General features: G+C 36.0%; 1 protein-coding gene across 1 annotated transcript in view; it reads right to left on the bottom strand.

The window, feature by feature from the left end:
- Window positions 1–6,049: 6,049 nt before the first annotated feature.
- Window positions 6,050–13,297, bottom strand: part of ETNK1 (ethanolamine kinase 1) — a 71,578-nt gene continuing 64,330 nt past the window's right edge. Inside the window, exons 7-8 of the mRNA XM_060112430.1 lie at window positions 9,219–9,292; window positions 6,050–8,888 (exon numbers count right to left, since the gene is read on the bottom strand). Of these exons, the coding sequence (XP_059968413.1) occupies window positions 8,816–8,888; window positions 9,219–9,292 (147 nt within the window). The 3' untranslated portion in view covers window positions 6,050–8,815. The remainder of the gene's footprint in view (window positions 8,889–9,218; window positions 9,293–13,297) is intronic.

The following is a 13,297-nucleotide window of genomic DNA, read 5'->3' as shown; positions in this document are numbered from 1 at the left end:
CACCAACTCATCACAGGTCAAAACAGTGTTCTTAGGAAATATAAGTATTGAAATATTAAGGGGTAAAGAAGATTTATGTGTGTAAATTGCTCAAGTTAATTCACAAAAAGAAATAGAAAATGGTAAAGCAAAGGAAGCAGAATATTACTGGGGGAATCTGGAAGAGGATATATGGGAGTGCACTGAAGCATTCTTCTGACTTTTCTAGTATTTCCTAATTCTGTCAACTGATGGAATTTAGAAGCAGTAATGCCCAACAAAGAACAATTAAGGCAACCAGGCCTTAATTTCTAAATATTCTCTAAAAAAAAAAAAAACCAACAATGTCAGGGATCTGTGAAGAAATAGCTGAATTGAGGGTTGGGGCAGGGAAAGTACAAATCTAGCCTGGAACACTTCATGTTGCCAGAAAAGGAAGTGCTCTAAAAATGAGGTGGGCAATGTTGCAAGAATACAGCAGCCAACTTGAAGGAGCTCTCAATCACCAAGCTGGAACAAACTGAGCCACAGAATGACTGTAATAGAATGACAGCCCACAGAATATCCTTGTGTCCTTACTGGTTGGATAAATAAATAAAGGTAAATAATAAAGGAACAGCTCTTCCTTACAGTAAAATTCCAATTTATGAATGTAGAAGGAAAGGGAGAAATAGAAAATCAACATCATGCAAACATCACAATATTGTTGCAGGAAAAAACTGCCAACGGATGCTAAAATTAATAGCAAAGAAACCGCACAACTTCCAAGTATCCTCTTCCACAAGCTAATTAACAATTAAAAGTAAAACGTGGGGAGAGAAACCTGGCAGACACTTCAATTAAGTAACTAAGGTTAAAACCACTAGTAACATGTATTAACATCTTACACCTCATATGATACACTGAAAAGGGCCTATTTCTATGGTAGTCTTGACAAAAATACATATCTATATTTTCAGAGTAAGGAAATAAGAAAAACAAATGTGAAATGGTAGAGGCAAGGAAGAACTCTGGAAAGCTGAATCAGAAATTGGAGGTGTCAGTATGGACTCAATTTCTAAAACATACATGAATATGAGCATGTGTGCATGCGCACACACACACGTACGTGCGTGTTCCCTTGCTCTGCCAGCTAAAAGGGCCTAAGATAAGTAATATCCCAGGAGCAATGAGTATCCCTAGTTCTCAGATCTAAATTTCTAAATACTAACACCCCCAAAAGGAACCAGGCTCCTTGGAGAAAATGCCTGATTCCAGGGGTCAGGAAGGGAAGTACAAAATTAGTCTGCAATTTCTTGTTTTACTAGAAGGTAAGGAAGTGCTCAGAAAATTTCGGGGTATATCAAAAGGACATAGGAACCAGATTTGATGGGGTTCCCCCAAGCCAAATCTCAGACAATTTAACATCAATATATATAAGTGTAGTAACAAATTATAATGCACTGAGGGCTTCCCTGGTGGCGCAGTGGTTGAGAGTCCGCCTGCCGATGCAGGGGACACGGGTTCGTGCCCCGGTCCGGGAAGATCCCACATGCTGCGGAGCGGCTAGGCCCATGAGCCATGGCCGCTGAGCCTGCGTGTCCGGAGCCTGTGCTCCGCAACAGGAGAGGTCACAACAGTGAGAGGCCCGCGTACCGCAAAAAAAAAAAAAAAAAATTATAATGCATTGAATAAAACAGAAACCCATGAGTATACACTTAAAATACAGTCACATGGGGCCTCCCTGGTGGCGCAGTGGTTGAGAGTCCGCCTGCCGATGCAGGGGATACGGGTTCGTGCCCCGGTCTGGGAGGATCCCATATGCCGCGGAGCGGCTGGGCCCGTGAGCCATGGCCGCTGGGCCTGCGCATCCGGAGCCTGTGCTCCGCAACGGGAGAGGCCACAACAGTGAAAGGCCCACATAACGCAAAAAGGGAAAAAAAAAAAAAAAAAAAAATACAGTCACATGGATGGTAGATCAGAGAAAGATAACAGACAGATACAAGAGGATGATTCCTTACAGTAAACAGAGATAGATAGATGATAGACAAGAGATTCCTTACAGTAAAAGGTTGATATACGTGAAGCATGCAGCAGCACTAGAAGTGACTAATTTGCAGCCATCACAATAAAGACTGGTTTAGATAATTATCAAGTATTGTTAAATCAGGGGAGGAGGACAGGAGATGTTTGACAAGGAGCAAAATACTTAAATCTTAAAGTATCTCCCCACAGACTGCTTATTAGTTACCGCAGGGAAAACAACTATACAGTGACGACACAGAACAATACTTTGACCAGGTGATCAAAATTAACAACAACATTGATTTCCTCAGATGTGATACTCTAACAAGGACAAATCACTTCTGCAGTATTTTGGCTGGAATACATAACCTCAATCTAATCACTAGAAAACACCAGACAAACCCAAATTGGAAGGCATTCTAATAAAACACACAAACACACACACACTGCTGACTATTTTCATTATGGAAAATTGATCTTCATGATAAACGTTATCTGAAGGTAGAAATCATATCTTACCTTTGTATCTCCACCATCTATCACACTACCTGAAAATTAGAAACTGAGCTTAACAAACATTAGTTGAATGGATAGTCCTTGCCTAGACTGTAAGATGCTAAGTCCCAAACAGTGTCTTTATTCCTGCTTCCAGCCCCAAGCACAGTGAAAACAAAAAGTATAGTGGCTAGAATAATGAATTTTTAAACTAAGTAAAGAAAATTTGTTCATAATTTATACAATATTCTACACTCTCATCTCAACCAAATTTTCAAAAGTAAACTTTTTTCAAAACTTTTAAACACTATATTAAAAAACCAGAGATTAGAAATTTAAAGACTCACTTCAAATATACAAATAGTTATACACGAACATTTAAAAGCTTTTTCTACAATAGGAAAACCACAATAATAAGTTGAAGTAACCAGATTTATGGATACAAGCAGTTAGAACTCAACTTTATTGTTACAACCAATTTTTATTTACAGAATATAAATCTCTTCAAAAAGATACATTCCTTCATTTAATCAATGGTAAAAGGCCTTATTAAACAGAAATAAAGCCTAAACATCACTTATATTTAAACAGAAATACAGATTCATTAAAAGTTTATGAACACATAGCAAAACTGCATTTTTATTTAAGCAGTTACATGAATGAGGCTGTTTTTAATTTTCTTCACTGGTAACCCCATTTTAACCAGAGAACAAATTTTACTTAAATTAACAGTAGTAAAAATGTAAAAATTAAATTTTAAACATGAAAAGAAGCAACAAAAAACAGGAAGTATCTTCATTACCAAACAGATTAACAAGTTTCCAGACACTCAGATACTTTCTGAGGCATATCAAAACACCTACATCAAACGTTGCATTCATTTGAGAGGTATCAATACATTTTCAGTGCTGAGACTATTTGTAGCACTTACAGTATTTACAGAGCAGCATTATACTACTATGGTTCACATTTGAGAAACATAAATTTAACCTTTATGCCACAATTTCCCAATTCAACATACAGCTAATGCAATGACAATTATTCATTTTGTTTTTTTCTTCTGAAACTGATAAGGACATTGTCATTTAAGAACATGGAATAATGCCAGGTCTTCTTTCTTAAAATAATGGTATATTTTAAAATCCAAATACTTCAAATCATGGAAACTTCAACCAGCTATACAAAGGCTCCTAAATACAGCAGAGTTTAAAAGTTTCCTTTTTGCAGATTCTACCAATTTATAATTACTTTAGTACATGTAAGTAACAGGAAACTTCTTCAGATTATTGAACAATAAAAATTACAGGGTGTCACTATATAATTTAAGTAGCAGCACAGCACAACCATGCAAGTGCTCTCATTTCCTCCACTGCTTTTGGGGGTTCTTTCCCAGTTCACAGGAGCTAGTTTAAACAGATACTATCAGGTCTTAATCTCTCAAAAGTTCCTTTTGAAATTTAATGGAACAATTCAAATCAGCCACCTTTTTCTTACTCTTCACTAACTAGTTCAAATGTAACATGTAATGTTTTCAATTTGTATAAACACCTTGTGTTTTGTTAAAATGATTAATGGTATTAATACCATTAATGGGCAAGGTATAGACAAAAATATGCCTACATTTAGGGATTAAGAGCATTTTACAGAGCAATTTTTTCGTAACTAGAAAGCCATAGGATGCATAACGAACACAGATTTTATTTTAACTTGCTGTTTGATAACATCAGTAGCATAGTAAGTGCATTAAGTATAGGAGAGAAGAGAAAGCAGATTCCAGAACAGAAACCTATTAAAAACTTGAATTCTGAATGCCTCAAAGTCAAAAGGGTATTTTCTATAAGCACTATATTATTTTTTCTATTCAAATAGTTTAAATCTGTCCATTTCAAATTATGATCCAGAAAGGAAAATTTTAGTGTTAAAAACTGTTCAGAAAAGTCTAATTCATTGTGTAATATATCTTATTAATTTCAGTTTTCAAGTATTCAAGTAATGCAAACTCAAGCATTTTCTTTTATAGCAATACATTTACGGACTAAACTTCAAAGATGGGGGAAAATTCATTTAAAATAATCGTTACACTTCTCTGTCTGAAGACATCAAACCCAAGACATAACATTGTAATCTCACAAGTGGTGTGTAGCAGAAAAAAAAGGTGGTTCCATATAACTAATGTCTTTCGTTAAAAAAAGAAACAAAAACAAAACAGATTGCCTTAATATGTAACTAAGTTTCCAGTCAAAGACATTCTAAAAATCTAATGAAGAAAATTCAGAGCAAATCAATTTTGAAATAAAGATAAAGCTGCTTTACCACATACTTATAATTCACTTTCCTCTGTGCATAAAAACTACTAGCATTTGCCTTTTGTGTAAAGTAGTGCAAGTTGCTGCCAGTAACAAAACTCTCCTCCTAGCATAAAGCATTGTTAACTTTGTCTATCAAGTGAATGACTGACTAATATTAAAAGCTTAAGTCTATATCACTTTGGAATGCAGTATAAAATGCTTATTAAAAGCAATTTAAAGCAGAAAATCAAACTGATAGTCTTCTCATTTACATTATGAAGGAATTCAAAAATGGTACAGAAAGCTTTGTGTAATGTAAAAAAGAAATATCCGTATAACTTTAAAAGTGGAGGTTTTTAACTTTTAATTGAGAGTGTTTAGGGGGAATTTTTCCTTCAAATTTGGAAGGTTTCATAATAAATATATTTACGAAGTTAAATATTTTTAGTTCAGCAAAAATGGAATTAGCAGTCATTAAAAGAACACATACCTTTTCTGTGTTTTACAATCCCATAATGAACAACTTTATACTTAGAGAAGCCAAATGAGACATGCTTAAGCTGAACTAGGAGCTATTACTTATCATCTCCCTTGTATATGTGGGACTTAAGATTCACACTGAGATATATAAAAACTCAAAGTTTTTTTTTGTAGAAAAAGGTTAACAGCCTTGAAAACAGAAAAGGATAACACTTCAGTCTGCAATCATAAAATTATATTTTTAATTTGCTTTAGCTTAGAATCATGACTCAAATAATGGAATTCTAACAATGTATTAATTTACTGCTTGCAGGAATCTAACCTCCAAAAACTAGTGGTCAACTAAAGATTGAAGAGGGCCTCCCTGGTGGCGCAGTGGTTGAGAGTCCGCCTGCCGATGCAGGGGATACGGGTTCGTGCCCCGATCTGGGAGGATCCCATATGCCGCGGAGCGGCTGGGCCCGTGAGCCATGGCCGCTGGGCCTGCGCATCCGGAGCCTGTGCTCCGCAATGGGAGAGGCCACAACAGTGAGAGGCCCGCATACCGCAAAAAGAAAAAAAAAAAAAAAAAAAAGATTGAAGAAAAGTCATATGAGGCACTGAGAGGCTAAATAAATAAGTACTGACATTAACAAAAACTGACAAACCCTATTTCCAGTCCCTCTTGTTATCCCACTGTGCAGCCCGATTTGTTGGCTATTTCCAGTCTAAAACCAAAGAGCTGGATCATGACCTTACAGAAAAATGTCTACAAAACGGAAAGGAATGCAAAACAATACACAATCTCATATGCAACATACAAGTCACACTAATTTACAAATTTTTATTTACACTGTTTTATATACATTCCAGGCAGACCTAGTTGATGAGTTTTGTGCTCATATTGATCTCAAATGATCATGTGAACAGTATGATTTACTACCACATCTCTTTAATTCCCAGAAAGTGGTGGTAGCATGGGGTCAGGAGGGAAAAAAAATCAAGTATTACTGGTCAGGTAAGATCATACAAGTATGTAAGGAACAAAGGGAAAACAAATTGTGGAATTTTGCTTGCTAAAGCATCCAGGCCACTATGGTCTATTGATTAACAGTGAGTATACATGAATGCCACTTCTCTAACAACCGTTTTCATATTTACAAAATGAGCTTACTATCAGTTGAGTTATTAGGTAAGGCATTCAAGGTTCCTTAGCTTAACATAAAAAGGCAAAAGACATCTCAGCAAGCCACAGGACAAATTTTAGAGGGATGTTTTCCCTTTAGAATCCCTTAAATGATCAATTAAAAGGGAAGCAAATTTTGAACCCTATTATTAGGCTGAGGCATGATCCCAAAAACCTGTACAGGAAGTGGGAACATCGTAATACCCAAAATCTAGCCTAGAAGTGGGGGAAATATCTTAAATACCTTATTTTGTTCCCAAGATTCATTGCCTAGGGCTAAAGTGAGAGCCTTTATTCCCCTCTACATTCACTTCTATATGAATCTCTCTGAACCACTTACAAGAGTATCACAGCTAGCAGCTATGCACAATCTACCAGCAATGGCTCAGTGAATCTCTATTCAAAATAGTGTGAAGAATGTGGAGTAAGGTAGAAAAATGATCTTTTCTCTTCCCACAGTTCTCCAAGATATATCTACACCTTTAAGAAGTCGGAAAGCAAAAAAAATCAAGAGTACTACATATTCTTCATTGTTCTAAGAAAATGTTCCAGCCCCAGAGGAAATTCCACCAAAAACAATTTTTCAAGTTCACTCTTAACATTATATAAAAAGCTATTCATTGTTTAATTGGTTCCTTTCATTTAGTTAATTAGGTAAAATTCTATTGATCCTACAGTAATACGGTTTATAAAAACAGAAGTGAACATGTGTAACATTGGGGAGGTAGAAAACAAATCTTGGTCTAACAATGTTATAGAGACACAAAACAGATTCTAAGATTCTATTCATGTAACTAGAATTTACCATTTTAAATGGCCTGTAAGTGTTTCTACTTACTTTATTAGCTTTAAACATCTTGAGATAATCCAAGTATTTTAAAGCACTTATCTGAGAATACAAGTCACTTGGAATAATACATCAGACTCCCCAGAAGATTTCTCAGAGGATTAATCTGTAGCTGCATATTCTGAATATGCAGATCCATTAAGCCAACTTTGTACATGGGCACTTATGTGACCAAAGTGCAAAGCTTGTCAGACTAATTTTCTAAGCAAAGTTAACCATGACTGCTCAACTCTACACAGCAGTCTTCAAAACCGGATGCTTGCTTATCTATCCCAAAGATCTAAGTTCCTTCCAAATAATAACTGCTGTCCTCTCACTCTCAGACAGACAAAAGCAAACAAACAAAATCAAAAGAAATCAAACCAAACAGAAGCCCTCCTACCATGAGTATTTTTGCTTAATTCACATTGTTATATCAGATTTTAAGTGTACAAGATTCATGTTCTAAATGTTCCTTATTTAATTCTTTTAACCACCTCAACTTATTTCTCTGAAACTATTGATACATTTATCAAGTAATCATTTGCTATCATTCTAAAGACATGGAGCCAGACTAAAACATTAAAACCACAGTGTAAGGAATGAATCTGAAGAAGTAGAAAAGAATTAATCTAAATGACATTTTCTTGTTCCCAAGTATGATAAGCATTCTGTCTTTGTTTCAAAAATTAGCAATTGCTGTACTAGCTACTATTTAAAAACAAACAAAATATACAACATCTCAATAAGTAAAACAAAATTTTTGGTTAGAAACAATTTGATATAGTAAAATTTTAAAAACAAACTGTAACTTAAATGACCATATATAGTATATGAAAACATTATTTAATACAGATTTTGGTAACATAAAATCATCATATATCTATTCCAGGATTATATGGTAAATATTAATATTTATACTGCCAGACTATGTAGCAAGAGGGGAATTTAATTCTAAGATGTTCCCCCCCCCAAAATGCTTTCCAGTACTCCAGAAAGATGTACCACTAGCACAGACAGTGAATGTAGTTCACTCTCCTAAACAGATATTTTTCTATGAACATCTTAAGTTATCTAAACCAGTGTCCGGCATTCCAAGAGTAAATGATTCATTTAACTAACAGTGTGTCAAAATAAAAAGGTTACACTGAACACCTAAAATGTTTACTAAAATTAATCTTATTAAAGTAAAACTTAAAAAAAAAAATTCTCTCTGGAAAATTTTTGTTGCTTACACTCAACAAACAGATGAAACAGATGAAAACAGTCACAGAATTCATGTTCAATTTATAATAAATAATTCACATATAACATAGATTAAATTATCAAAGGATTAAACTGACATCTTTATACCTTTTTGCTGATTTAACAAACTTCTAACCCACCATATACTGAGAGCAGTAGGTGTATTTCTTAACATCATTCAGACTATTTAAAAAATAAATTGGTTGCTTAGAAGCATAATTTGTAAAGCAAGATAACCAAATTAAAAGAATTTTAACATATACTGGCTTTTTGGAATTTATTAAAATATCCACAAGCATTGTTCAGCTACTTAAGAATAATTAAATGTCTTCTTTACTCAGGCACCTTTAATGCAGTAACCTCAGGCTTCATCTTAAAGTATTGGTTAAAACGAACAATTGCATACCTATTGAGAAAACAGAGTAACAACATAATTACAGCTAAAAACCTTAATCCTCCGTTTATTTCCACCCACCCGTTCTAAACTGATTTTTTTTAAGTTTTTAAATTTTCAAGGGACATATTTTTAGTTTATTGCACCACCTACTGGACACTTTTCTAATACTGAAATCATTTAACAGATTATACCAGATTTCCTTGCAGACCAATTATTAAATGTATGCACACTCTGCAACATTTGACTAAAAATAATAACTACAATGTCCCCTATAAATTCTGAATGTAAATCCCAAAAGAGTAGAGACAAATGTAATGCATACAGTAAAATTAAACTTACCCAAGGAAATCAAACTCAATAGTGGAGTATTTGGCTTGAATCAAAGCCCACAATCCCCAAAAGAAATGTGAAGCCTAAAAAAAGGGAAGAAAAATCAAGAATTATGATAATGCATTTCTTTGTAAAACAAATATTAAATTGTAAGTTTTTTCCTTTTTCATCAACTCCATGAACAATACTTTCTTGATGCTTTTTTAACACAAAGTATCTAAAACACAGGTAATACTGAAGTGTACAGTTATCTGGATTGCTACAGACCACTTTTGTCCACAAAAGAGGTTATAATAAATTATAATCACTAAAAAAGAAACAGAGCCCAGTTCCCATACCCTGCTTTGTGTGGGCAGAGATCAGCATCAGCACTGATACATGTTGTTAGTTAAGTGTTTTTAATGGGTCATAATTGCTAACAGGGTTTCCTATAAAATACATTATCAAAGGATTTTGTTTCTTAAAATATATACAAAAAGGAAAATTTAAATCTCAAAAATAAAACGTATACTGAAACCTGAAGATGTTCAGGGGGTGACAAATTTCTGAAATCAATTTTTATTGACCCACCAATTCTGCGCAATCAATGATGATATAAAGTTACACAACTTGACTTATGTTGGAGAAAAATGAGTCTTAGGACTTAAAGAGTAAACAGATGACTGGATAATTAAGAGCTACACAATAATTTTGTATGTGTGCTTTACAATCTATTTTCCTTTAAACACGATATTTTAAGATTCTGAGGGAGGAACCAAGATGGCGCAGTAGAATGACATGTTCTCACTCCCTCTTGTGAGAACACCAGAATCACAACTAGCTGCTGGACAATCACTGACAGGAAGAAACTGGAACTCACCAAAAAAGATACCCCATATCCAAAGACAAAGGAGAAGCCACAATGAGACAATAGGAGGGGCGCAATCACAGTAAAATCAAATCCCGTAACTGCTGCGTGGGTGACTCACAGACTGGAGAACACTTATACCACAGAAGTCCACCCACTGGCGTGAAGGATCTGAGCCCCACGTCAGGCTTCCCAACCTGGGGGTCCGGCAATGGGAGGAGGAATTCCTAGAGAATCAGACTTTGAGGGCTAGAGGGATTTGACTGCAGGACTTCCACAGGACCGGGGGAAACAGAGACTCCACTCTTGGAGGGCACACACAAAGTAGTGTGTGCATCACGACCCAGGGGAAGGAGCAGTGACCCCATAGGAGACTGAACCAGACCTACCTGCTAGTGTTGGAGGGTCTCCTGCAGAGGCGGGGGGTGGCCCTGTTTCACTGTGGGGACGGGGACAATGACAGCAGAAGTTCTGGAAGAACTTCTTGGCGTGAGCCCTCCCAGAGTCTGTCATAAGCCCCACCAAAGAGCCCAGGTAGGCTCCAGTGTTGCGTTGCCTCAGGCCAAACAACCAACAGTGAGGGAACTCAGCCCCACCCATCAGCAGTCAAGCAGATTAAAGTTTTACTGAGCTCTGCCTACCAGAGCAATAGTCAGCTCTACCCACCACCAGTACCTCTAATCAGACTTACACAAGCCTCTTAGATAGCCTCATCCACCAGAGGGTAGACAGCAGAAGAAAGAAGAACTACAATCCTGCAGCCTATGGAACAAAAACCACATTCACAGAAAGACAGACAATATGAAAAGGCACAGGGCTATATACCAGATGAAGGAACAAGATAAAACTCCAGAAAAACAACTAAATGAAGTGGAGATAGGCAACCTTTCAGAAAAAGAATTCAGAATAATGATAGTGAAGATGATCCAGGACCTCAGAAAAAGAATGGAGGCAAAGATTCAGAAGATGCAAGAAATGTTTAACAAAGACCGAGAAGAATTAAAGAACAAACAAACAGAGACGAACAATACAATAACTGAAATGAAAACTACACTGGAAGGAATCAATAGCAGAATAACTGAGGCAGAAGAATGGATAAGTGACCTGGAAGACAGAATGCTGGAATTCACTGCTGCAGAACAGAATAAAGAAAAAAGAATGAAAAGAAAGGAAGAAAGCCTAAGAGATCCCTGGGACAACATTAAACACAACAACATTCACATTATAGGGGTCCCAGAAGGAGAAGAGAGAGAGACAGGACCAGAGAAAATATTTCGAGAGGTTATAGTCGAAAACTTCCCTAACATGGGAAAGGAAATAGCCATCCAAGTCCAGGAAGTGCAGAGAGTCGCATACAGGATAAACCCAAGGAGAAACAGACCAAGACACATAGTAATCAAATTGGCAAAAATTAAAGACAAAGAAAATTATTGAAAGCAGCAAGGGAAAAATGACAAATAACATACAAGGGAACTCCCATAAGGTTAACAGCTGATTTCTCAGCAGAAACTCTACAAGCCAGAAGGGAGTGGCATGATATACTTAAAGGGATAAAAGGGAAGAGCCTACAACCAAGATTACGCTACCCGACAAGGATCTCATTCAGATTCCATGGAGAAATCAAAAGCTTTACAGAAAAGCAAAAGCTAAGAGAATTCAGCACCACCAAGCCAGCTCTACAACAAATGCTAAAGGAACTTCTCTAAGTGGGAAACACAAGAGAAGAAAAGGACCTACAAAAACAAACCCAAAACAATTAAGAAAATGGGCATAGGAACATACATATCAATAATTACCTTAAACATAAATGGATTAAATGCTCCAACCAAAAGACACAGTCTTGCTGAATGAATACAAAAACAAGACCCATATATATGCTGTCTACAAGAGACCCACTTCAGATCTAGGGACACACTCAGACTGAAAGTGAGGGGATGGAAAAAGATATTCCATGCAAATGGAAATCAAAAGAAAGCTGGAGTAGCAATAGCAATACTCACATCAGATAAAATAGACGTTAAAATAAAGAATGTTACAGGAGACAAGGAAGGACACCACATAATGATCAAGGGATCAATCCAAGAAGAAGATATAACAATTATAAATATATATGCACCCAAAGTAGGAGTACCTCAATACATAAGGCAACTGCTAACAGCTCTAAAAGAGGAAATCAACAGTAACACAATAATAGTGGGGGACTTTAACACCTCACTTACACCAATGGACACATCATCCAAAATGAAAATAAATAAGGAAACAGAAGCTTTAAATGACACAATAGACCAGATACATTTAATTGATATTTATAGGACATTCCATACAAAAACAGCAGATTACACTTTCTTCTCCAGTGCGCACACAACACTCTCCAGGATAGATCACAGCTTCGGTCACAAATCAAGCCTCAGTAAATTTAAGAAAATTGAAATCATCTCAAGCATCTTTTCTGACCATAAGGCTATGAGATTAGAAATGAATTACGGGAAAAAATGTAAAAAACACAAACACATGGAGGCTAAACAATACGGTACTAAATAACCAAGAGATCACTGAAGAAATCAAAGAGGAAATCAAAAAATACCTAGAGACAAATGACAATGAAACCACGATGATCCAAAACCTATGGGATGCAACAAAAGCAGTTCTAAGAGGGAAGTTTATAGCTATACAAGCCTACCTCAAGAAACAAGAAAAACCTCAAGTAAACAATCTAACCTTACACCTAAAGGAACTAGAGAAAGAAGAACAAAATAACCCCAAAGTTAGCAGAAGGAAAGAAAACATAAAGATCAGAGCAGAAATAAATGAAATACAAACAAAGAAAACAATAGCAAAGATCAATAAAACTAAAAGCTGGTTCTTTGAGAAGATAAGCAAAATTGGTAAACCATTAGCCAGACTCATCAAGAAAAAGAGGGAGAGGACTCAAATCAATAAAATTAGAAATGATACAGACTGCCAACAAACACATAAAAGAATGCTCAACATCATTAATCATTAGAGAAATGCAAATCAAAACTACAATGAGATATCATCTCACACCAATCAGAATGGCCATCATCAAAAAATCTAGAAACAATAAATGCTGGAGAGGGTGTGGAGAAAAGGGAACACTCTTGAACTGCTGGTGAGAATGTGAATTGATACAGCCACTATGGAGAACAGTATGGAGGTTCCTTAAAAAACTGCAAATAGAACTACCATATGACCCAGCAATCCCATTACTGGGCATATACCC

This window comes from Mesoplodon densirostris, chromosome 11 (assembly GCF_025265405.1).
Source record: "Mesoplodon densirostris isolate mMesDen1 chromosome 11, mMesDen1 primary haplotype, whole genome shotgun sequence".
In the NCBI taxonomy this organism is placed as follows: Eukaryota; Metazoa; Chordata; class Mammalia; order Artiodactyla; family Ziphiidae; genus Mesoplodon; species Mesoplodon densirostris.
Note: the sequence above shows the minus strand (reverse complement) of the source record. Positions and strands in the feature narration are given on the sequence as shown.